This window comes from Oncorhynchus mykiss, chromosome 17, assembly GCF_013265735.2.
Source record: "Oncorhynchus mykiss isolate Arlee chromosome 17, USDA_OmykA_1.1, whole genome shotgun sequence".
Lineage (NCBI taxonomy): Eukaryota > Metazoa > Chordata > Actinopteri > Salmoniformes > Salmonidae > Oncorhynchus > Oncorhynchus mykiss.
In genome coordinates this window covers 36136025-36162856 of record NC_048581.1, presented here as the reverse complement: position 1 = coordinate 36162856, position 26832 = coordinate 36136025, and the positions used below count along the sequence as shown (strand labels likewise).

Sequence of the window (26832 nt, the reverse complement as noted above, 5' to 3'; positions counted from 1 at the left end):
CATAGCCATTACGTCAAATAGGATGAGGGGGAGGGGGTAGAGTTGTTTATGTTGCTGCAACTCGCCTAGTTTTCTCAAGAGGAAAGCAAAGTTAGGCATAGGACCTTTTAATAGGAAGACATTTTGAATGGAAAACACTTTTATGTTTTAAGTATCTTTTGAATCTGGCATTGAACAAGCTTTGTCAAGCTGATGTAGTTATGTGAAGGATACAAGCTTCATACATTTGTGACTGGAAAATGGAATGTAATCTTTGAAAATCTCTTTCAACGGGCACACCTCCATATGCTTAAACTTAGATAACCCTCAACAAGAGAGAGTGTAGTCACAGTGACAACGCTATTTGCATGTTTGAGTTGGCTGAGCATTGATGCATTGTTTGAGTAAGAGCAAGTATGAGTGTAAGTCAGTGTTAGTGTGTACGTCATTAACATTCCACGTGTGTTGTCCTGTGTTTCTTTTTCTTTCAAGAGTATTCCAATTTACTGAGACAAATCTAACCTTGACTGGAGTTGAACTCTCACCCATTTTATGAGCAAGTGACTCTCTCCAAATCAGTCACTGTGCATAGGTCACTGTGCGTAGTCCCTCCCTTCAACAATATCACGCCAGAGAACTGCAAAGTCCTGTTTTACTGTATGGGCTGGGAAAACAAATACTAACACCTTTTTTTTGCTGCTCCATTGTGGACTGAATACATAAATAGGCTGTCATTAAGTCACCAGGATACAAAATGAGCAAACCAATGTCTTCGCAAGGCATGTCCAAAATGGACGAGGCAAAGAATGTGAAGGATGAGAATAAGCTGTACTTGCACGAGGGGATCCTCTACTCTACAATCATGAGTCCCCTAGAAAATCTTAAAGGCCTGAAGGAGCTGGAGGGCAGACCCAATGACATTTTACTGGTGGCCTACCCAAAATGTGGTAAGTGAAACCATCCCTGCTGTTGTGGTAGTTAGTGTGTACTGGATTAGATAGTGGAAATATCTTTTGCCTTCAAATAAAGTGCCGGACACAGTACTGCTGTTATATAGTACTGGGCATGACAACATGTGTATAGGACTTAATACAAAATCCTTCTAGATCTAAGAAGCCAGCAGTTGGTTGTTGAATATGAACAAATGGATCAAGAGCCCACAGGAGCATGTGCATTGGAATATGTCTCCTGAAACCACATCATGAGCATTCTTTGCAGAATCAATGTGTCCCAACTGCCACCCATGAAGATACTCAAACGATTTAGTTAGCCTTAAAAACATATACTACATTGGACACAGGCTCACATTGTACACACACTTTTGTGTAAATTGTATAGTCTGTCCTGTACTGCTTTTGCCAGCAAAGCTCTAATTTAGTGTGCTTTTCCAGGGTTCAACTGGATGGTTGCTGTGCTACGCAAAATCATGGCTGCAGCCTCTGGGCAACAAGAACTGTCTCAAATACCTCCACTGATGGAGTTTTTCTCTCCGGACATGCAGAAGGTATGTATACTGTAACAGTTTCCAATAACAGAACTAAGTCCATACCTAGTCAATCAAAATCCCTCTCTTGATCAGACTTGCTTTCAATGACACTGACAGATCTTTAAATTAAATGTGATGTAAAAACTCTGCCTAATAGACATACCCAAAAGGTATTTTTAAATGTTTTATTAATCGCTCACTGGAATTGTTAATTCTTGAATTTACTTTTGTCGCTACCGATTGAGGTAAATCAGCCTTTAGTTTTTACCCGCCACACACACTGAACATTTTCAGAATAACCTACAATAGGATGCGCTAGTGCCTTTAGTGCATTTCAAACTATTTGTAATTGACCTGTTCAAAGGAATTTTTATTTAACTAGGCAAGTCAAATCAAACATTTTATTTTTGTATTTCTCATGCTCCTGCCTTTTGATTGTTATCATTCTGCCGCTGGTTAAGAGCATTGGTTCAGTAACCAAAGGATCGCTGGTTCGAATCACCAAGCCTACAAGGTGAAGAATCTATCAATGTGACCCTGAGCAAGGCACTTAACCCTAATTGCTCCTGTAAGTTGCTCTGGATAAGATTGGCTGCTAAATGACCATTTATTTTCATGTAATTTGTTACAAATTATGTACCTTGTGGTTTTCTGCTGCATTTTGGTATGCCATATGATAAGCTCCTAAAACCTTTGTCCTTTCCCTCTGTTTATTTTCAAGGTGGTGGGAGAAATGCCCTCTCCGCGGTTACTGGGCACACATTTGCACCCTGATAACATCCCTGGCACTTTTATTGCGAAGAAAACAAAGGTCAGTGTTAATAACTTTACTAAAGAACATGTCACAATAACTTGAATCTAGCCTCCCTTCCATTGTGGAGTGCTCAATCTAATGCAGTCTGGGAATGTTTCTTTTTCTTTTTAGAATAACAGGAAATGAATACGATATGAAAGTGACATCAATTTCACCTCAGTATCTTTTTGTAGACTATGAATCAGCCTCAAATTTGTATCGTCAATGAAAACGCAGTAATTTAAGATATAAAATGTATACTTATATTTATGGGTGAATTTACTTTTTCAATGTGTTTGATGGCCAAGAAGAAGCACAGAGCCGAAAAGTTTCAACTGTTTAATTTCAACTACACACATGAACTACAACTCCCAGCAGCTGTGCAATGCCTCTCTTTCGACAGCTTGCCATTTGTATTTTTATTTACGTTTTTCAGAAAGTACTGGCTGGCGACGTTCAGATAAAAAACTACGAAATCTAATATAAAACGCATAAAACGGCCTGTATCAAGTGGGTTCTTAGTCCTGTGGGTCCTCGGCTCAAGTAGGCACGCTCCAGCATGCTAGTTCAAATAAGAATTTTTTAACTTTTGGCGACATGTCTTACTTCTTGAGCGTCAAATATTTTTATAAAAGGCATCAATATAAGTAAATTAATCCACAGCTATCAATATATATGTATATACAGTGCATTCGGAAAGTATTCAGACCCCTTAACTTTTTCCACATTTTGTTTACGTTACAACCTTATTCTAAAATGTATTGTATTGTTTTATTCACCTCATCACTCTACACACAACACCCCATAATGCTAAAGAAAAGCTGTTTTTTAGAAATGTTTGTTAATTTACTCAGTACTTTGTTGAAGCACTTTTGGCAGCGATTACAGACTCGGGCCTTCTTGGGTATGACGCTACAAGCTTGGCACACCTGTATTTGGGGAGTTTCTCACATTCTTCTCTGCAGATCCTCTCAAGTTCTGTCAGGTTAGATGGGGAGCGTCGCTGCACAGCAATTTTCAGGTCTCTCCAGAGATGTTCGATCAGGTTCAAGTACGGGGTCTGGCTGGGCCACTCAAGGCCATTCAGAGACTTGTCTTCGAAGCAACTCCTGCGGTCTCTTGGCTGTGTACTTATGGTCTTTATCCTGTTGGAAGGTGAACCTTCGCCACAGTCTGAGGTCCTGTTTTTTTCTGGAGCAGGTTTTCATCAAGGATCTCTCTGTACTTTGCTCTGTTCATCTTTCCCTCAATCCTGGCTAGTCTCCAAGTCCCTGCCGCTGAAAAATATCCCCACAGCATGATGCTGCCACCACCATGCTTCACCGTATGGATGGTGTCTGGTTTCCTCCAGATGTGATGCTTGGCATTCTGGCTAAAGAGTTCAATCTTGGTTTCATCACACCAGAGAATCTTGTTTCTCATGGTCTGAGAGCCTTTAGGTGCCTTTTGGCAAACTCCAAGTGGGCTATCATGTGCCTTTTACTGAGGAGTGGCTTCCGTCTGGTCACTCTACCATAAAGGCCTGATTGGTGGAGTGCTGCAGAGATGGTTGTCCTTCTGGTAAGTTCTCCCATCTCCACAGAGGAACTCTAGAGCTCTGTCAGAGTGACCATCGGGTTCTTGGTCACCTCCCTGACCAAGTTCCTTCTCCCCCGATTGCTCAGTTTGGCCAGTCGGCCAGCTCTAGGAAGAGTCTTGCTGATTCCAAACGTCTTCCATTTAAGAATGATGGAGGCAACTGTGTTCTTGAGGACCTTTAATGCTGCAGAAATGTTTTGGTACCCTTCCCCATATCTGTGCCTCGACACAATACTGTCTCGGAGCTCTACGGACAATTCGTTCGACCTCATGGCTTGGTATTTGCTCTGACATGCACTGTCAACTGTGGGACCTTTTAAAGATAGTTGTGTGCCTTAACAAATCATGTCGAATGAATTGAATTTACCACAAGTGGACTCCAATCAAGTTGTAGAAACATCTCAAGGATGAGCAATGGAAACAGGATGCACCTGAGCTCAATTTCGAGTCTCATAGCAGAGTGTCTGAATATATGTAAATTTGCTCAAATTCAAAAACCTGTAATCACTTTGTCATTATGGGGTATTGTGTGTAGATTGTTGAGAAAAAAATGTTTTATTTCATACATTTTAGAATAAGGCTGTAACGTAACAAAATGTGGAATACTTGAATACTTTCGGAAGGCATTGTGACAATAAACTGCATTCATCAATCTGAATATTGTGTGAATAAATGCAACAGGCCTTGTCTGTCTCTGGAGGAATCTAGTCAAGGTAGCGAACCTTGTATCACCACTCAGTATGATTGTGAACATGAATGTGTCTAACTTGCACCTTAATGCAATTATTAAGAGACTAGATACAAATAGCTAATTCTGCCGACCAATGTTCTAGCATTATTTTATTGAGGCAAGCATATAGACAACTACCAATAGACCTACTAAATGATAAACGTATAGTCAATTGAATAATGACTCTGTAAAACTGATGCATTTACTAAATTCCGCTAATATAATTTATTAGTCCCAAAATAATTGACACTCAAACAATTACATTGCACATGAAATACATGATGCATCTTAGCATGTCTGTGTTATTCTGTAATGTATTGTCACGGTGCTGACTTTTGCCCAATACCTGCAGCAAAAGCCTCTACCCCGTCCTCTGGCTGGGCAGAGTACTTTAGGATTTTAGTTACTTCGGTATAACAAGGGCCTAGCCGTGCGGCCCTACCAACCCTTCTATTTATTCGTAATGGCCCTTCGCGTGAGTTTAGTTTGTTCCCTCGTTCACGTTGTCACTCCCTTATTTTCCGGTCTAGTATGAGGTCTTGGATAGATATACGCCTATTTAAATATTCTAAGTGTTATGGATTCCTCCTATATTTCCTTACTTTTAAGTTTCTTTACCTATGTATATATCAATACCTAATAACTTAGTCTATTAGTTATTATGCTCGTCAGCTAGTAGTCACTTGGAAACTAGTATTGGTATATGTTTTGACTCTCCTAAAAATATATTATTGTCCACACAATAAAATATTCTTTAGTGCAATCACTTTCACCTATAACCAGGGTCACTTTCTGTTCAGTGAGAGTGTCAAAGGCGTTTGCTCTCCAGATCGTTAATCTGGCCTAGTTGTCAAAGTTTCAAGCTTTTATTAAGTCACTTTGTTTTTGTCTTATACACATTATTACAATTCAATGGTTATAGAGTTTCTTAATGCAACAATAATGCTCAATCAATCCTTATTGCTTTAAGCTATGCCAGATAATATTGCAAAACTTTAAATGCGTTAACACTTCTAACAATATTGACTAAAATAGCAAAAAGAGCTCAATTACCTTAAATGCTCAGCCCCTTGGTCACTTTCCTATAATTGGTATTTTCCCAGCAATAATGCTAGATTCCGAATTCCAATATCTTAATACACTTCCAACTCTGTGTATAGACTCAATATATTGTAACTGGTATTTGGCTGTTTCCTTGTATTGCTAATCACTTCTGGTCATGATGTATCACTGTGTGATTGCCGCTTTGTCTGTGATCAAGAGGTGTCTAGACCCCTGTGTTTCAGAGACTCAGTTTCGGGTTCACAAAGTTCAACCAGGTAGCTTCAGATAGTGATCCAATAAGTACTTTGGCAAAATTATCAATTTCTCAAACATTGTTCTAGTCTAACAAAAAGCGTATAGGGCAATAGTAAATTTACCTATGATGATTCTCCATATGAAGTCTGTCTCATATGTCAGTGAGGATCATGGCTCTCTCATGATCTCTGCTCTCTTTATATACCTTTTTACAGGGGAAGTTCGCAAGTTTCTGGAGCTGTGTCTAAACGGTAGACCACTATTACGTACTCTTAGACCTGTGTCTAAACGGTAGACCACTATTATGTAATCTTAGACCTGTGTCTAAACAGAAGCTTCCTATTCCAAATCTAGGTCATGCAATACGAACTCCCACATTGCTGCTTCCGTGTTACTGTTGGCTGATTCTACTCGATGATACCAGCTGGTTGTTTCTACCACTGGAGGTGGCGTATGTGCCGTGTCAAGCGTCAGCTGGGAGAAGTCTATGATAGGTATCTCCTCTGCTTCCCCCTGTTGTCCAGTTTCTGCAGGTGTGGTCCATGGTTCCAGGAGGTCCCATGGATGCCCTGTGTTGTTGTCCCCATTTCTTGATGGAGTGGGCAGATTCTTTTTGGCTCTTGTCACAGTATCATGTAATGTGTCTTCAGTTCAGAATAATCTCTAAGAGGATAAACGTTGTGTGTGGTACACACAGGAGCGTGGTAGCAAGTTCTCAAAGTATAAAACAATGCACTGCTTCCCTTTTAACCAAATTCAAGCAGAAACTCGCCCCCAACATGAATTAGCATTTAAACTCAGCAAAAAAAAATGGCCCTTTTTCAGGACCCTGTCTTCCAGAGAGAATTCATAAAAATCCAAATAACTTCACAGATCTTCAGTGTAAAGGGTTGAAACACTGTTTCCCATGATTTTTCAATTGATCATAAACAATTATTGAACATGCACCTGTGGAACGGTCGTTAAGACACAAACAGTTTACAGACGGTAGGCAATTAAGGTCACAGTTATAAAAACTTTTGACACTAAAGATGCCCTTTGTTCAAGGACGCATTATTCCATTTCTGTTAGTCACGTGTCTGTGGAACTTGTTCAGTTTTTGTCTCAGTTGATGAATCTTGTTATGTTCATACAAATGTTCACACATGGAAAGTTTGCTGAACATGAACGCAGTTGAAAGTGAGAGGACATTTATTTTTTGGCTGAGTTTATTTGCACTTTGCTAGTAAAAACAAAAGACAGGAAAACACAACCAGATTATAATCTAATCATTCCAATTCAAATGACAGGAACGGACCCCTGTGTCGATCCTCTTTGAACTATCCACCGTCCGACAAATAAAATAACACTGTTTCCCTGTAACAATAAATGCATAGAACTTACAGTACAATAAACATACAGTACAACATGGCAAAATGTATAGCTCTTTATAAACTCTTGAAGTAATCCAAACATAAATTTAATTCAAGCAGAAACATTCATTACATTTTCATCATTTTCGTCTTCACATCGCTAATGGTGTCCATGCTCCCAGGGTTCTGGGGGAACGTCCCTTCCCGGAGAAAGCCACAGATAAGATGTGTTTGATCACTGTGATAGCCTACAAATGGTCTGCCATTCAAACAATGTCATAAACTGTGATTGAGTCATCACGTTGTGCTCCCACGCCAGCAAGTCGCCAGTTGCGAGTATCACCTTCTCTCTTTCTTCCACTACATATTCTTCCCATTAGACTTGTCCAATAACGCCTCTCGCTCAGACCACTCCCAGATTGTTCTTTACTAAGAAGCTATTTTGTCACTTTTTGACCATTTTAATTGAAAACAATCGCAGTAAGGTACGTAGCCTTTTCCTGCAGACAATGGAATGGAATATTATTCATATTTTTTATCATTTTGTAATTATACTGAACAAAAATGCAACATGCAACAATTTCAATGATTTTTACCGAGCTACAGTTCATATAAGGAAATCAGTCAACTGAAATAAAATCATTAGGCCCTAATCTATGGATTTCACATGTATTTCTCTGCAGGGGAGCAACCATGGGTGGGCCTGGGATGGCATATGCCCACCCACTTGAGAGCCAGGCCAAGCCAATTAGAATGAATTTTTCCCCACAAAAGGGCTTTAGTACAGACAGAAATGCAAATCAGTTTCATCAGCTGTCCGGGTGGCTGGTCTCAGATGATCCCGCAGGTGAAGATGCCACATGTGGAGGTCCTGGCCTGGGGTGGTTACACGTGGTCTGTGTTTGTGAAGCAGGATGGATGTATTGCCAAATTCATTCAAGGGTTTTTCTTTATTTTTACTATTTTCTACATTGTAGAATAATAGTGAAGACATCAAAACTATGAAATAACACATATGGAATCATGTAGTAACCAAAGAAGTGTTAAACATATCAAAATATACTTTATATTTTATAATCTTCAAAGTAACCACCCTTTGCCTTGATGACAGCTTTGCACACTCTTGTCATTTTCTCAGGTGTAGCCCTTACTGTGAACCACTTACTTACAAGCCCAACCTCTTGAAGCTAGGGGGAAAAAATAATGTTCCCAAAGTAAACAGCCTATTTCTCAGGACCAGATGCTAGAATATGCATATAATTTACAGATTAGGATAGAAAACACTCAAAACTGTCAAAATATTGTCTGTGAGTATAACAGAACTGATATTGCAGGTGAAACCCTGAGGAAAATCAAACCAGGAAGTGGCATCTATTTTGAAAACTCCATGTTCCATAGCCTGCCATTGCTCCATTTAAAGGGATATCAACCAGATTCCTTTTCCTATCGCTTCCTCAAGATGTCAACTGTCTTTAGATATAGTTTCCGGCTTTTATTTTGAAAAATGAGCGAGAAAGACAACATCGCGTCATTGTATGGCCGGGTGCCAGCAGCATTTTGCTTGGCGCAACAGAGTTTGGGCAGCCATTACCTTCCCCTCTCCTACTGAGAAAGACAGTTGCAGTTGATATATTATCGATTATATATTTTAAAAACAACATGGGGGTTGATCATAAAAACGTTTGACATGTTTCTGTGGACATTACGGATACTATTTGAAATTTGTCTGCGTCGTCGTGACCGTTCTTTCCTGTGGATTTCTGAACATAACGCGCCAAACAAACGGAGGTATTTTGGATATAAAAATAATATTTATGGAACAAAAGGAGCATTTATTGAGTAACTGGGAATCTTGTGAGTGAAAACATCCGAAGATCATCAAAGGTAAACGATTCATTTGATTGCTTTTTGATTTTCGTGACCAAGCTACTTGATGCTAGGTGTACATAATGTTTTGTCGAGCAATCAATAAACTTACAAACGCTTGGATTGCTTTCGCTGTAAAGCATATTTTCAAAATCTGACACGACAGGTGGATTAACAAAAGGCTAAGCTGTGTTTTGCTATATTGCACTTGTGATTTCATGAATATAAATATTTTTTGTAATATTATTTTAATATTTAGCGGTTGTTGATGACAATTATCCCGCTAAAGGGATGGGTAAGCATCAATAACAATATAGTTCAAGAAATGGTGCTAAGAAAATATTTACTAAATAAACTAAAGTAAAAAATTAAAAGTAACACAATGAAATTACATCACAATAATGAGGCTATATCAAATCAAACTTTATTTGTAACGTGCGCCGATTATACAACAAGTGTAGACTTAACTGTGGAATGCCTACTTACATGCCCTAACAATGCAGTTCAAGAAGAGTTAAGAAAATATTTGCCAAGTAGACTAAAATAAAAAGTAATAATTAAAAGTAACACAATAAGAATAACAATAGTGAGGCTATATACAAGGGGGCACTGGTACCGAGTCAGTGTGTGGAGGTACAGGTTAGTTGAGGGGGTGGGGGGGGGGCTTTCATGTGGCACCACCTATTAGATATGTCCTGGATGGCAGGAAGCTTGGCCCCAGTGATTTACTGGGCCGATCGCACTACCCTCTGTAGCACATTACGGTCAGATGACGAGCAGTTGCCATACCATGCAGTGATACAACCGGTCAGGATGCTCTCGATGATACAACTGTAGAACTTTTTGAGGATCTGGGGACCCATGCCAAATATTTTCAGTCTCCTGAGGGGGAAAAGGTTTTGTCGTGCCCTCTTCACGACTGTCTTGGTATGTTTGGACCATGATAGTTTGTTGGTAATGTGGACAACAAGGAACATGAAACTCTCGAGCAGCTCCACTACAGCCCCATCAATGTTAATGGGGGCCTGTTCGGCCCGCCTTTTCCTGTAGTCCACGAGCAGCTCCTTTGTCATGCTCACATTGAGGGAGAGGTTGTTGTCCTGGCACCACATTGCCAGTTATCGGACCCCCTCCCTATAGGCCGTCTCATCGCTGTCGGTGACCACTGTTGTGTCGTCAGCAAACTTGATGGTGTTGGAGTCGTGTTTGGCAACGCTGTTGTGTGTGTAAAGGGAATACAGACGTGTTGTTGCCTACTCTTACCACCTGGGGGCGGCCCATCAGGAAGTCCAGGATCCAGTTGCAGAGGGAAGTGTTTAGTCCCAGAGTCCAAAGTGATGAGCTTCGTGGGCACTATGGTGTTGAAAGCTGAGCTGTAGTCAATGAACAGAATTCTCACATAGATGTTCCTTTTGTCCAGGTGAGAAAGGGCAATGTGGAGTGCGATTGAGATTCCGTCACCTGTGGATCTGTTGGGGTGGTATGCGAATTGGAGTGGGTCTGGGGCAGGGCTGCCCAACCCTCTTCCTGGAGATCTACTAGGTTTTCAGTCCAACCCTAGTTTAGCATATCTGATTAAGCTAGTTAAGGTCTTGTTGAGCAGCTAATTAGTATAATCAGATGTTAATTTAAATTAGGGTAGGACTGAAGCCACAGGAGGGTAGATCTCCTGGAAGAGTGTTGGGCAGCCTTGGTCTAGAGTGTCCGAGAGGATGCTGTTGATGTGAGCCATGACCAGCCTTTCAAAGCACTTTATGTCTACCAACTTGAGTGCCACGGGGCAGAAATCATTTAGGCAGGTTACCTTCACTTCCTTGGGCACAGGGACTATGGTGGTCTACTTGAAACATGTAGGTATTACAGACTTGGTCAGGGAGAGGTTGAAAATGTCAGTGAAGACCCTTGACAGTCGGTACACGCATGCTTTGAGTATACGCCCCGGTAATCCGCAAAATCAAAGGGGGGGGGGTCAATGTTAATAGTCCGGGTAGCCATTTGATTAATTGCTCATCAGTCTTATAGCTTGGGGGTAGAAGCTTCACCTGGAATGCTTTTCCAAGAGTCCAACTCATCCCAAATCATCTCAATTGGTTTAGGTCTGGTGATTGTGGAGGCCAGGTCATCTGATGCAGCACTCCATCACTCTCATTATTGGTAAAATAGCCCTTACACAGCCTGGCGGTGTGTTGGGTCATTATCCTGTTGAAAAACAAATGATAGTCCCACTAAGCACAAACCAGATGTGATGGCGTATTGCTGCAGAAGGCTGTGGTAGCCATGCTGGTTAAGTGTGCCTTGAATTCTAAATAATTCATTGGCTATGTCACCCGCAAAGCACCCCTACACCATCACACCTCCTCCTCCATACTTCACGGTGGGAACTACACATGCAGAGATAATCCGTTCACCTACTCTGCATCTCACAAAGACATGGCCGTTGGAACCATTAATCTCAAATTTGGACTCATCAGACCAAAGGACAGATTTCCACCGGTCTAATGTCCATTGCTCGTGTTTCAAGTCTCTTCTTATTGGTGTCCTTTTAGTAGTGGTTTCTTTTCAGCAATTCGACCATGAAGGCCTGATTCACGCAGTCTCCTCTGAACAGTTGATGTTGATGTGTCTGTTACTTGAACTCTGAAGTATTTATTTGGGTTTAATTTCTGAGGCTGGTAACTCAAATGAACTCATCATCTACAGCAGAGGTTATTCTGGGTCTCCATTCCTGTGGCGGTCCTTATGAGAGCCAGTTTCATCAGCGCGTATATGGTTTTTGCGACTGCACTTGAAGAAACATTCAAAATTCCTGAAATTTCCCAGATTGACTGACCTTCATGTCTTGAGGTAATGATGGACTGTTGTTTCTCTTTGCTTGTTTGAGCTGTTCTTGCCATAATAAGGAATTGGTATTTTACAAAATAGGGCTACCACCCCTCCCTTGTCACAACAATTGATTGGCTCAAACACATTAAGAAGGAAAGAAATTCCACAAATGAACTTAACAAAGCACACTTGTTCATTGAAATAGATTCCAGGTGACTAGCTCATGAAACTGGTTTAGAGAATGCCGAGTGTGTAAAGCTGTCATCAGGGCAAAGGATGGCTACTTTGAAGAATCTCAAATATAAAATATAGTTTGATTTGTTTAACACTTTTTTAGTTACTACATGATTCCAAATGTGCTGTTTCACAGTTTGTCTTCACTATTATTCTACAATGTAGAAAATAGTAAAAAATAAAGAAAATCCCTTGAATGAGTAGGTGTCCAAACTTTTATAGACCAATTACAAAGAGTTCTAAACTCCTCTACCAATAACAGCTAGTTTTCAGGTTACATATCCCTCTCATTAGGCCCCTCCTGTCTAGTGGATTGATCCACACAACAGTCGTGTTCCTCTGCTCAGACGTTGCGGAAGCATGCCATATATTACAAATGCCTGGATAGGTATTTTACCACATCATATGTTATAGCAATCTGGTACCCGATGGCACAGATGATGATGTGGCATGCAACCATTGGTTGATGCATGCAACATCTGAACAGCTGAACACAACCTATGGTAATGGACTGCTTAGGTGCCCTCCCCCACATTACTCAGACCCCACCCAGACAGTCTTGGGCAAAATTCTTGCTTGAGAAATATATTTTTTTATTTGTATTTTTTTATGGAAAACTGTTACAGTAAATACATTCATTGTTACCCAGAAATGATTTGAAATTGAGATTAAAATGGCTGCACTGGGCCTTTAATAGGATAATGAGTTTTAAAATTAAATGTTTGAACCACACATAGTGTGGTTCATAGTATTTGGAATTATGAAATATGTCAAATTTGTTTAATTAATGTATTGTGATGTGTAGAATCAGGGGTGCAACTTCCACTGGAGAGGGGGGATGAATTCAAATACACAAACAAATGATATCCCAGTACTTCATAAATATATATATATATTTTTTAAGTATAAATAAGTATCTCAGAGACTGTCGGGGACCCCCCACATTCTGAAAATGCATTTTTGCCCACCCCTCCAGTTTTATCATTGGAATGTGATACAAAATTAGGCAATGGTGTGCTTTAGGCCCATGCGGACACCTACAAGCGGTCGGTTAGGCTGTTGAGTGTTTATGCGTCTGGATTAAAAAATATATCTTCCCCCTACGTCTAAAACCAAAGTTGGCCCCTGCGTAGAATGAATGACACATTTTCATTTGAACTATTGTATTCCTCTTATTCCAATACAGATGTCAATTAAACATCCTGTTGACACTTTCAATTGACATTGAAGTCTTGCGTTGGAATTATAGAGCAATTTATCTCAATTCTAGAATAAATAAAAGTTTGGAAGGTAGAGTGAGCATTCCTAAAAATATGCAAATGATCCTGAAATGTGTAAAATAAATACTTCAAAGTAATGTGGAATAAATCCAGCACATCAGGCTATATATATTATAACATAACATGCCCAAGATGTTCAAATGTTCATAAATGACCAGCATGGTCGAATAATAATAAGGCAGAACAGTTGAAACTGGAGCAGCAGCACGGTCAGGTGGACTGGGGACAGCAAGGAGTCATCATGTCAGGTAGTCCTGGGGCATGGTCCTAGGGCTCAGGTCCTCCGAGAGAGAGAAAGAAAGAGAGAAGGAGAGAATTAGAGAACGCACACTTAGATTCACACAGGACACCGAATAGGACAGGAGAAGTACTCCAGATATAACAAACTGACCCTAGCCCCCCGACACAAACTACTGCAGCATAAATACTGGAGGTTGAGACAGGAGGGGTTAGGAGACACTGTGGCACTTTTGTATTATGAGTGTTGGACTTCATAATTAAACACATTTGTAGGTTAAAGCTGGAATCCTTAATGGTGAAACTGCCATTTCCATTTGCGATATTACAACAACAAAGAAGTTCCTGCAAAAACAATATATATACACTGCTCAAAAAATAAAGGGAACACTTAAACAACACAATGTAACTCCAAGTCAATCACGCTTCTGTGAAATCAAACTGTCCACTTAGGAAGCAACACTGATTGACCATAAATGTCACATGCTGTTGTGCAAATGGAATAGGCAACAGGTGGAAATTATAGGCAATTAGCAAGACACCCCCAATAAAGGAGTGGTTCTGCAGGTGGGGACCACAGACCACTTCTCAGTTCCTATGCTTCCTGGCTGATGTTCTGGTCACTTTTGAATGCTGGCGGTGCTTTCACTCTAGTGGTAGCATGAGACGGAGTCTACAACCCACACAAGTGGCTCACGTAGTGCAGCTCATCCAGGATGGCACATCAATGAGAGCTGTGGCAAGAAGGTTTGCTGTGTCTGTCAGCGTTGTGTCCAGAGCATGGAGGCGCTACCAGGAGACAGGCCAGTACATCAGGAGACGTGGAGGAGGGCGTAGAAGGGCAACAACCCAGCAGCAGGACCGCTACCTCCGCCTTTGTGCAAGGAGGAGCAGGAGGAGCACTGCCAGAGCCCTGCAAAATGACCTCCAGCAGGCCACAAATGTGCATGTGTCTGCTCAAACGGTCAGAAACAGACTCCATGAGGGTGGTATGGGGGCCCGACGTCCACAGGTTGGGGTTGTGCTTACAGCCCAACACCGTGCAGGACGTTTGGCATTTGCCAGAGAACACCAAGATTGGCAAAATCGCCACTGGCGCCCTGTGCTCTTCACAGATGAAAGCAGGTTCACACTGAGCACATGTGACAGACGTGACAGAGTCTGGAGACGCCGTGGAGAACGTTCTGCTGCCTGTAACATCCTCCAGCATGACCGTTTTGGCGGTGGGTCAGTCCTGGTGTGGGGTGGCATTTCTTTGGGGGGCTGCACAGCCCTCCATGTGCTCGCCAGAGGTAGCCTGACTGACATTAGGTACTGAGATGAGATCCTCAGACCCCTTGTGAGACCATATGCTGGTGCGGTTGGCCCTGGGTTCCTCCTAATGCAAGACAATGCTAGACCTCATGTGGCTGGAGTGTGTCAGCAGTTCCTGCAAGAGGAAGGAATTGATGCTATGGACTGGCCCGCCCGTTCCCCAGACCTGAATCCAATTGAGCACATCTGGGACATCATGTCTCGCTCCATCCACCAACGCCACGTTGCACCACAGACTGTCCAGGAGTTGGCGGATGCTTTAGTCCAGGTCTGGGAGGAGATCCCTCAGGAGACCATCCGCGACCTCATCAGGAGCATGCCCAGGCGTTGTAGGGAGGTCATACAGGCACGTGGAGGCCACACACACTACTGAGCCTCATTTTGACTTGTTTTAAGGACATTACATCAAAGTTGTATCAGCCTGTAGTGTGGTTTTCCACTTTAATTTTGAGTGTGACTCCAAATCCAGACCTCCATGGGTTGATAAATTTGATTTCCATTGATCATTTTTATGTGACTTTGTTGTCAGCACATTCAACTACGTAAAGAAAAAAGTATTTAATAAGAATATTTCATTCATTCAGATCTAGGATGTGTTATTTTAGTGTTCTCTTTATTTTTTTGAGCAGTGTATATTTTTCATTGCACACGTGATAGAACAGAAAATATGTACTGCATGTTACACAATGCTCCTCACCTCGGTGGGGCGGACAGTTTTCCCCTACTGCGGATTCCATCTTAGGATGCAGATTCCAAGTGACTGCACTTGCGGTAGATAAGTAAGCTAATAATGTTAGTCATCTGCTATTGTAGGCAACTAACTAACCAACATGTTCACTGCAAAATATTTTTCCTGTGAAATGCCTGAAAATATTCTGTCCATGTTCATCTGAAATATGTTGTGGTTTTATATCAAACTTTACAACTCTATTGCACCAATAGTATAACAATTATCTGTGGTAACTTTGACTTTCAGATGCTGGTTGTGTTCCGAAACCCAAAAGATACAGTCGTATCATACTACCACTTCATGAACACAAACCCTGTTTTGCCTAATGCCAAATCCTGGGATTCATTTTTCACAGACTTCATGGAGGGTGAAGGTGAGATGTTTTATTTATTTTATTTTACCTTTATTTAACTAGGCATGTCAGATAAGAACAAATTATTATTTTCAATGACGGCCTAGGAACAGAGGGTTAACATTCTTGTTCAGGGGCAGAACAACAAATGTTTACCTTGTCAGCTCGGTGATTCGAGCTGACAAGGTCCAATGATCATACCACTAGATTACCTGCCGATTTAAAGAACAACTCAACACATTCGTATTGTTTGAAAGAAATGCAGTGTCATGTTGGATAGGCTGGATGTAATGAATAGCACAACTAGAAAATTACATTTCTTAAATAAAATGTCTGCTTTCTAGCTGGTCTTAAATTATTTATGGTTGTGAAATAAGTTTTAATAGTGGTAGTGACTGGTAGTAGTAGTAGCTGTAGTAATGGCAGTGACTGGTTATGGTTTAATAAATTGGTAGAGGGAAAGATTGCCAGCCAAATAAATCAAATAATAATAACTAGAAAAGTACATTTCCTGAAGAAAATATGGTGTGGTGCTAGATTGTGTCACGCTCTGAACTTTAATATCTCTGTTTTCTTTATATTTTGGTTAGGTCAAGGTGTGACGAGGGTGGGTATGTTAGTTTTTGTATTGTCTAGGGGTTTTGTAGGTCTAGGTATTTATATGTCTATGGTGGCCTGATATGGTTCCCAATCAGAGGCAGCTGTTTATCGTTGTCTCTGATTGGGGATTATATTTAGGTGGCCATTTTCCCTTTTGTGTTTGTGGGTTCTTATGCTATGTTTAGTTGCCTGTCTGCACTATTCGTATTAGCTTCACGTTTCGTTCGTTTTGTTGTTTTGTTAGTTTGAATAATAAAAGAAGAATGTACGCATACCACGCTTCACTTTGGTCTTAATACTTTATAACAAAGTTTAGAAAATTGTAATATTGTTTTAATGTTTGTAGCTGAAATGGTTAGTGGTAGCTTTTAAAATGTCTACTACTGTGGTCTTATTTTTGGCATTGAATCCATTAATTAAGTGTTATGCTAATTTATGGTAATTACCACTGTTTATAAACTTTATTAAGAATGTGAAGATAGCCTGAACATGAGAACGTTACTCAATGGGTGACATGTTTGGTGAGTATGCAGGCCATGGAAAAAACGGGACATTTTCAGCTGCCAGGAATTGTGTATAGATGCTTGGGACATGGGGCTGTGCATTATCATGCTGAAACATGAGGTGATGGTGGCGGGTGAATGGCACAACAATGGTTCTCAAGATCTCACAGTATCTCTGTACATTCAAATTGCCATCGATAAAATGCAATTCGTTGTCCATAGCTTATGCCTGCTCATACCATAACTCCACCGCCACCATGGGGCACTCTGTTCACAACGTTGACATCAGCAAACTGCTCATCCACACAACGCCATACACTTGGTCTGTGGTTGTGGCGTGTTGGACATACTGCAAAATTCTTTAAAATTACAGCTTTTCATAAGCCGCCTCAAATGAATATTACATTCTCTAGCAACAGCTCTGGTAGACATTCCTGCAGTCAGCACGCCAATTGCACACGGCCTCAAAACTTGAGACATCTGTGGCATTGTATTGTGTTTGACAAAACTGCACATTTTAGTGTGGCCTTTTGTTGTCCCCAGCACAAGATGCACCTGTGTAATGATCATGCTGTTGAATCAGCTTCTTGATATGCCACATCTGTCAGGTGGATGGATTCTTTTGGTAAAGGAGAAATGCTCACAAACCGGGATGTTAACACATGAAACATAGGACCAACACTTTACATTTTTGTTCAGTGTAGTTAAAGTATGACTGCTATAAAAAGCATTTCTCAGGCAATCCGAGTTGGGGCAGTCTAGACACATGGTTCGTTTTTTGTTAATTACGTAAATTGTTTAGCTCTAAAGCTGACTAAAATCAAATAACAGTATGAGCAAGTAAGAAATCTAGAATTGTGCTTTGCTTTGCAAGCACACCTAACAAGAGTATGTAAGAGTTCTAAAGTGGTCTGGCTTTCAACAAGCACATTAATAACATTGAGTGCTGAGACATATACTACAAAACTAGCTATATCTGTTTGGGATTTTCTAAAGCTAGCTAGCTTCAGTTAGCTTCACATTCCAACTTAAGCTCAATGAAGCTGTTTTTATAACAATATCAAATCACTTGAGTAACAATTAAAGTGGAACTGACAGCGTTTTAGCAAAATTAAATCTTGTTCATATACACCCCAGGAAGAGTGATGCATTTTTGTTGAAAAACTAGCTGAAAACTAGCTGTTGGCAGACAGGTTTCAAAAATTATTTTTGAAATACTTTGAAATAGAAATAATTATATTTACCACAAAAATACTAATATCTAAATACACATGTATTTGAACCCAGAGTGTGGCTGAAGGCCAATCAGCACAATGTTTACAGACATTTCCGTTTTTAAACCTTTGAGCTGCTCTGTGTAAATGTTTTTTTTAGCTGGCTACATCTGGCTGGCTACATCTGGTACAGAAGTCTTCACTGATGTCAGATCCCTGTCAGATAAATGCAATTAATGAAAATGAAATTCTTTCCACAGTATTGCACTAACAAATGGATAATCACACTATAGTTATGGTACAATACAGCGCACTACAAAAACATTATGTACATGACTGCTGAATGGATTCACCTTATGCTATTTTTATTTATTCTTTACAGTGGCTTGGGGCTCTTACTTCAACCATGCCCTCGCCTGGGAGAAACTAATGGACAATCCTAACATATTGATGGTCACTTATGAGCAAATGAAGGAGGTAAAACCCATATTATGTATAGTGTTGCAAAAATAGTGAATATTGATGCACTAATGAAGGGAATGTTTTTCAGATTAATGGACTACGGTGAGTTGTGTGTGATGGTTCTGGATCCTAGTGGCCAATTTAGGGCTTGGACAGGAAACGGAGAGGAGAGCGGGTATGAGGTGATGTTCAGAGAGGAGGCAACGGTCTGGTCAATAAAGTTCCCCACGGCACCGGAATCCACTAGCATTGTAGAAACAGTACGTGAGGGACAGCCAGCTAGTGTGATCAACACTGAAAAGGGTTTGGCAGAAAATTATGAAGATTGGATACTCACACCTTCCCCAGGAGGTGGAAAATCATGTGACTGTCCATCTGCTCTTGTGGATCCCGAGTTGGAACATAACGGACACTGCTGAAATTGAGGGCCTCCTTGACCACAATAAGGACAGAGCCCCAGCAGTTTCCGTCTGCGTCGCTCAGCCCATCGGTTCAGGCTCTGCTACAGAGTCATCACTGAGGGAGGGAGAGAAGCGATGAGGGTACCAACGCTCCCGAAGTAGGTTAGCCAGATGGATGGCCATCGTGATGAGTGCGACCAAGGAGAGGCTGTCATCTCTACATGCCAGTTCTTCTGGACTTCCTCACGCAGTCCTCTTCTGAATAGCGTATGGAGTGCAGGCTCATTCCATCTGCTGAATGCTGCTACTGTCCGGAAGGTGAGCGCTTACTCGGCAGTCTGATCATCCTTCCGTAGTTGAAATAGGCGCTCACTCCCCTCTCTGTCCTCCAGTGGATGGTCAACGATACCTCTGAACAGAGCCATGAACCCCTCATATGAAGCCAGCGACTCCTCACCTCTCTCCCAGACTGCCGTAGCCCACACCCGCCCAGTCAGCAGAGAAATAACCGTAGCAACCTTAGACCTCTCAGTGGTGGGAATTCCCATCTGGTGTGCAAAATAGAGGGAGCACTGGAGTAGGTAGCCACTGCATTTAGATGGGGTTCCGTCATATTTGTCCGGGAGAAACAAACTGGCATCGCTGACCTGGGCAGACTGCTGAACGGACTGGTGTGCTGGCTCAATACAAAACAAGAGTAGCATCAGGACATGAAACACATAACTAATACTGCCTGGGAAATGGAACTAAGGGAGTGACAGATATAGGGGAGGTAATAAGTGAAGTGATGGAGTCCAGGTGTGTCTCATGATGAGGCGCAGGTGCGCGTAACGATGGTGCCAGGTGTGCATAATGATGGTAATCAGAGCCAGTGATGAGTAAACCGGCCATGTCGAGCGCCGGAGAGGTGGAGCGGATGTAGACGTGAAAATATTAGGCCTAACTTTTGAAATGTACCAGTAAACTAACAGATTTTTTTTAAATAATACAATGAAACGTTTTTAATATAAAATCATTGATTCACAAAGCTGTATAACATAATCCTAAATGTAACCAATCAATTTACTGAATACCGTTGTTTACCATGAGGGTTTCAGCATGGAATATCCTTTATATTTTCTTTTACTATGCCAATATATCTTTGCTGTAAATGTTTTTGGGCCGAACCAGTCGGCAGTTCTGAGAAGTCCAGAAATAGTTCCAGAAATAATTGGAAATTACATTTTTTCAGTAATTAGGCTCTCTTGAACCACATGGTCTAACTACTAGACACAGATAAAGAAAAAATATATATATTTTAAGACAGATTTTTGTATTATGTTAATTAAATTGACTCACGGGTGCATCAATCGACACTAAGGATTTTTACCAACATTACCGATGTGGTAAATTACTGGGAGTTTTACAATCCTAATTATGTCTGAGTAATGTACATTTATATGTCATTAATATTCACTTTTATCATTGTCTTACATCATATTGATGTCCTCCTGGCTTTTTTGAGAGTTGTGGAATGCACAAAGTTGGATGTACAAGTTTAAACTCCACTCTGTTTATTCTTCAGAATCTAGGTCAGGGGGTGCAGCAGATATCCAAGTTCTTTGATTTCCCATTGACTGAAGAGCAAGTCCAGACAATTGCAGGGCAGAGCACCTTCAATGCTATGAAGGAAAGTTCCAAGAACACCCATGGAAAACATGGCAATGTGTTTTTCCGAAAAGGTAAGTTCATAATAATTCAAATAAATTGTATTCACTTTACTTTATTCCTCTCATTATTGTCCCCCACGATGAAACTTTACTTTATTCCTCTCATTATTGATTTCCTGGTTACTAAAATTCTAATAGTTTGCCTAATTTCAGTTTATGTGACAAAACAAGCCGTCATTGTGTAGAGAATCATTGTACCATCTGAACCGCTGTGAAATATCTTTTCCATAACCTAGCATATTGTATTTTCATATTTTTGAAGCTTGTGTAAAAAAAAAAAGAAAATAAAAGACGCAAAAACTAAATGTAAAAACTGGAAGTATAGAAATAGCGCAAATAGAAAAGATCTACCGCTTCTTAGACTTATTTTCAATGAGAATGACAGATCGATAACTCCCATTATGTGCATTGTGTTGGGTCGCCCGATCTTGCCACCTGACTGCATTCTAGACTGAGTACCAGTCTCTTTAGCTAAAATTCCACTCTTTGCCACTCCTTGTTATTGACAAAGAGATTGGCCTTTAGGCCATCTCAATGTTCAATATGTGCTGGATTTATGGCAGAGTTGCTCATTGGTTGTTGAAAATACCATTAATGTTTTCCATGACAACATGTGGCGCCGCGAAAATAGAATTAGAATTTATAACAAAGACAAAAACATAATTTTTTTTGTTAGCTAGTCAAGTTGTTGTACTTTGAGGCTTAAAATCAAATCATTATCAAAATTAGTAGTTGGAAATGCAGTATGCATTTACTTTAAGAATTTAGACATGAGCTAGGAACTTTTGAAAGACTGGACAAACAAAAAACGGTTCCAACATTTACATAATCCTTGATTGGAGGATAGCTGTGAGGGTGATCAAATGCTCTGTTCATTAACGGATGCGTTCATAAATTCATAAATTCACTTTGGCTTTCTACTCTGATTTCAGAGTGTGCCAGAGAGAAGATGAAATATGAATTTACGAAAGTGCAACACCCATTGAATTTGACAGGCAAAAAATAAGTTTACTGATATTGCAGGCAAAACCCTGAGAAAAATCAAACCAGGAAGTGGCTTCTATTTTGAAAACTCCATGTTCCATAGCCTCCCATTGCTCCATTTAAAGGGATATCAACCATATTCCTTTTCCTATCGCTTCCTCAAGGTGCCAACAGTCTTCAGACATAGTTTCAGGCTTTTATTTTGAAGAATGAGCGTGAACGACCACATTGCGTAAGTGGATAGGTGGGGGCTCTCAGAGTGAATTGTGCGCAAAAGAGAAAGGCGGCCATTGTTACTCCCGGTCCTAGTGAAAAGCCAACTGTCCCGGTTGACATATAATCAAACAGATATTTGAAAAACACCCTGAGGATTGATTAGAAAAAATGTCTGACATGTTTCTGTGGACATTATGGATATAATTTGGAATTTTTGTCTGCGTTGTCGTGACCGCTCTTTCCGGTGGATTCCTGGGCATAACGCACCAAACTAACGGAGGTATTTGGATATAAAAAAAGTTGTCTAACTGGGAGTCTTGTGGGTGAAAACTTCCGAAGATCGTCAAAGGAAAATGATTAATTTGATTGCTTTTCTGATTTTCGTGACCAAGTTACCTGATGCTAAGTGTACTTATTGTTTTGTCGAGCGATCGATAAACTAACACAAACGCTTGTATTGCTTTCGCTGTAAAGCATCATTTCAAAATCTGAGATGACAGGTGGATTAACAAAAGGCTAAGCTGTGTTTTGCAATATTGCACTTGTGATTTCATGAATATGAATATTTTCTAGTAATATTATTTGACTGTGGCGCAATGCTATTCAGCGTTGCTGATGACAATTATCCCGGATCCGGTATGGGTGGTTCAGAGAGGTTAACACACATAGTTGTAGAATTCGTAGGCAATCGAATAAACCCCAACTTCCTTCTATTCTGCTAGCAAACGTGCAATCTTTGGAGAATAAAATTGATGACCTACGCGGATGATTAAACTACCAACAGGACATTCAAAACTGTATATCTTATGCTTCACGGAGTCGTGGCTAAACAATGACACTATTAAAATACAGCTGGCTGGTTATACGCTGTCCCGGCAGGATAAAACAGCGGCGTCTGGTAAGAAGGGGTGGCAGAGTATGTATTTTTGTAAATAACAGCTGGTGCACGATATCTTAGGAAGTCTCAAGCTATTGCTCGCCTGAGGTAGAGTATCTCACGATAAGCTGTAGACAACACTATCTACCTAGAGAGTTTTCATCTGTATTGTTTTGTAGCTGTTTACATACCACCACAGATGGAGCCTGGGACTAAGATAGCATTGAATGAGCTTTATTCTCCCATAAGCAAACAAGAAAACGCTCACCCAGAGGCGGCGTTCCTAGTAGCCGGGGACTTTAATGCAAGGAAACTTAAATCCAGCAGGACTTGTAAACCATTACAGACTACAAAGGGAAGCACTGCCGAGAGCTGCCCAGTGACACGAGCCTACCAGACGAGCTAAACTACTTCTATGCTATCTTCGAGGCAAATAACACTGAACCATGCATGAGAGCACCAGCTGTTCCGGAAGACTGTGTGATCACGCTCTCCGCAGCCAATGTGAATAAGACATTTAAACAGGTCAACATTCACAAGGCCGCAGGGCCAGACGGATTACCAGGATGTGTACTGCGAGCATGCGTTGACCAACTGGCAAGTGTCTTCACTGACATTTTCAACCTCTCCCTGTCCGAGTCTGTAATACCAACATGTTTTAAGGAGACCACCATAGTGCCTGTGTCCAAGAACACTAAAGTAACCTGCTTAAATGACCACCGACCCGTAGCACTCAAATCTGTAGCCAAGAAGTGCTTTGAAAGGCTGGTCATGGCTCACGTAAACACCATTATCCCAGAAACCCTAGACCCACCCAATTTGCATACCGCTCTAACAGATCATGCAATCTCGATTGCATTCCACACTGACCTTTTTTCACGTAGACAAAAGGAAACCCTATGTGAGAATGCTGTTCATTGACTACAGCTCAGCATTCAACACCATGGTGCCCTCAAAGTTCATCACTAAGCTAAGGACGCTGGGACTAAACACCTCCCTCTGCAACTGGATCCTGGGCTTCCTGAAGGGCCGCCTCCCAGGTGGTAAGGGTAGGTAACAACACATCCGCCACGCTGATCCTCAACACAGGGGCCCCTCAGGCGTGCATGCTCAGTCCCCTCCTGTACTCCCTGTTCACCCACGACTGCATGGCCAGGCACAGCTCCAACAACATTATTAAGTTCACCGACAACGATGAGACAGCCTATAGGGAGGTGGTCAGAGACCTGGCCGTGTGGTGCCAGGACAACAACCTCTCCCTCAACATGATCAAGACAAAGGAGATGATTGTGGACTACAGGAAAAAGATTTGGCATGGATCCTTGCCAATGATATATTGACCTATAAGTAACATTAGAAATTGCAAGGCAGGTAATTGATCTAAACTGATTATTGTAAGAATATAGGATTAAACATTCATACAAACGTTTAATCTTAAATGTAAACATGATTAAAATATAAATGTGACACATTACAATATAATTTGTCACTTGAAATACCTTGATTAAACTATAATTGAATTAAAACATAGATTACATTAACTCAATCATGATTGGCTTGATTTAGATACCAATTTTAGATGTGGACAGTTCAGAGATATATTTTTTTAAATAAGAAATGACAGTACTGTATTAGTTCTTCATGGATTACATTAATTGGAAATGAGAAAATAAGTACACCAACATGAGCTTCCATTCATAAAATGTGTAGAGTAAATTGCTACTGTAGGTTATCTGTGGTAAACAAGGAAATACTTTAATTCAGTCTGCTGAATTGAAAGTAGTGAGTTCATACTGGTCCTTTGTAGGAATCAAACCCACAACCCTGGCATGCTATACCAACAGAGCCACACGGGACCATGTGAATGTTGATTGAATGATTTGTTTTCTGCTATTTAATGAAAGGCTTGCCCTACTCCTATGAAGGAAGCCCATTTTAATTCTTTGCTTTTTTACTAATTCATCAATATGCTTTCTGATAGATAGCTTCTCGTCAATCCAGATACCCAGATATTTTTAGCGGGAACACAATAAATGTGGGCACCATCTGAGGTACAAATGCATAAATTACCAGAGCTTTTTGGAAAATAACATATGCTTAGTTTTACCTGCAGGTACCAATTTAAGTTTAACAAGGGCTTTCTGCAAAGCAAAAAGGCAGATTGTAGCTCCAAGACAGCCTTGTCAACAGAATGCACAACCGAATAATCTGCATACAAGTGGAAGTTACAATTACCTACAGACCAACCAATGTTGTTTGTATTTATAGAAAAGTCAAAGTACAGGGCCAAAATCAACCCCTTTGGGACACCCTTAGTAATATCAAGGAAACATTTCAATTGGTGAAGAGGAGACTGAAACCACCCAAAACAAACAACAACTGAAAAGGGTTGTAGTAAAGGCTGTTTAAAACATTTAAAATTAATATACAAGGATATTGGTGATGTCAGATGTTGATGTTTTCACAGGTCCAAAAAGTTGATCTTCGCCTTTGATTTGTCCCCCCCCCCCCTTGCCTTTCTGCCTAGGTGAAGTTGGAGATTGGAAGAACCATCTAAGTGAAGCCCAAAGTAAACAGATGGATGAGAAGTTTGAGAAGCACCTGGCTCACACTAAACTGGGGGCTAAGTTAAAATATGATATTTACTGCAAGTAGGGAGTTGAAATTTCCAGATCCAATGCAGAATGAGCATATTCAGAAGATTGAAATAGAACAATGTTGCTCATGTCTACAGTAGGCCTAAACCTTCTGTAATAATACTCAAAGATACATTTATAACGCAGAGAACTAGAGATCAATGCAACTAGTTGTTTTTCAGTTCAGCATCTGTTTAGAATCTGTGTAGGGGTTCCAGTTTGGACTCATAGCTACACGTGGCAAGTTCTCATTGGTCCAAAGTATCTACACATTAATAAAGCCTGAAACGGGGTCCTTTGTATTCGGCCAATTTTACTGCAACAAATTCTAATTGGTTTTTAACCACAGGCTAGGTTTTGGTATAAACTACATCCTGTCTCTTTGTTCAATGAAGAAACAACAAGAACAGGGAAGAACGAACATCAACCATCCACTTTCCAGCATAACAACTATGATTTGTTATTTTTGAATTAATATATTTTTCTCCCCCTTATTTGTTTTGAGGGCTGTGTTGTCGAAAAATAACATAAACAGAATAACCAACCAAATGTTCCAGCGGTATTTGCAGTGTTTTTCTTCTATTTTGACCAGAATATGAATAGTAAATTGATATGAATTTCATAATAAGTTAGTTAGTTTTGGAATAAATCATAACTTAATTTTGTTGGGTGTTACAGATGGCCTATTTATTGCCTTACACATCCTTACGCCATTTGCACACACACTGTATATCGACTTTTTCTATTGTGTTATTGACTGTACGTTTGTTTATTCCTTTGTAACTCTGTGTTGTTGTTTGTGTCGCACAGACATAGTGTCTGTCTCCATAAATGTTGATTTAGCTTGTTTGACTTCAGACTGTAATAACCCAATGGAACTGTAGCTATGTAATGGATGAAAGAAGGGACTAGCTTTATAGACTGTTGCTTTATTATTATCCAGAGAATCGTGTTAATGCAACTGCACCAAGAACATGTATGGACTGCATCCCAACACTCTTAACCATTTTTTATTTTTTTATTTCACCTTTATTTAACCAGGTAGGCCAGTTGAGAGCAGGTTTTTGTTTACAACTGTGACCTGGCCAACATAAAGCAAAGCAGTGCGACACAAACAACAACACAGAGTTACAAAGGAATAAACAAACGTACAGTCAATAACACAATAGAAAAAGTT

The 26832-nt window shown here is 40.5% G+C and overlaps 1 protein-coding gene across 1 annotated transcript; it reads left to right on the top strand.

The window, feature by feature from the left end:
* Positions 1-612: 612 nt before the first annotated feature.
* On the top strand, positions 613-26204 carry LOC118940406 (sulfotransferase 6B1-like). Its single transcript, XM_036949823.1, has 7 exons — positions 613-926; positions 1371-1483; positions 2187-2276; positions 15948-16074; positions 18753-18847; positions 20798-20954; positions 25547-26204. Exons 1-7 carry the CDS (start codon positions 734-736, stop codon positions 25672-25674), a joined length of 903 nt encoding a protein of 300 aa, XP_036805718.1. The 5' UTR covers positions 613-733; the 3' UTR covers positions 25675-26204.
* The last annotated feature ends 628 nt before the right edge of the window (positions 26205-26832 follow it).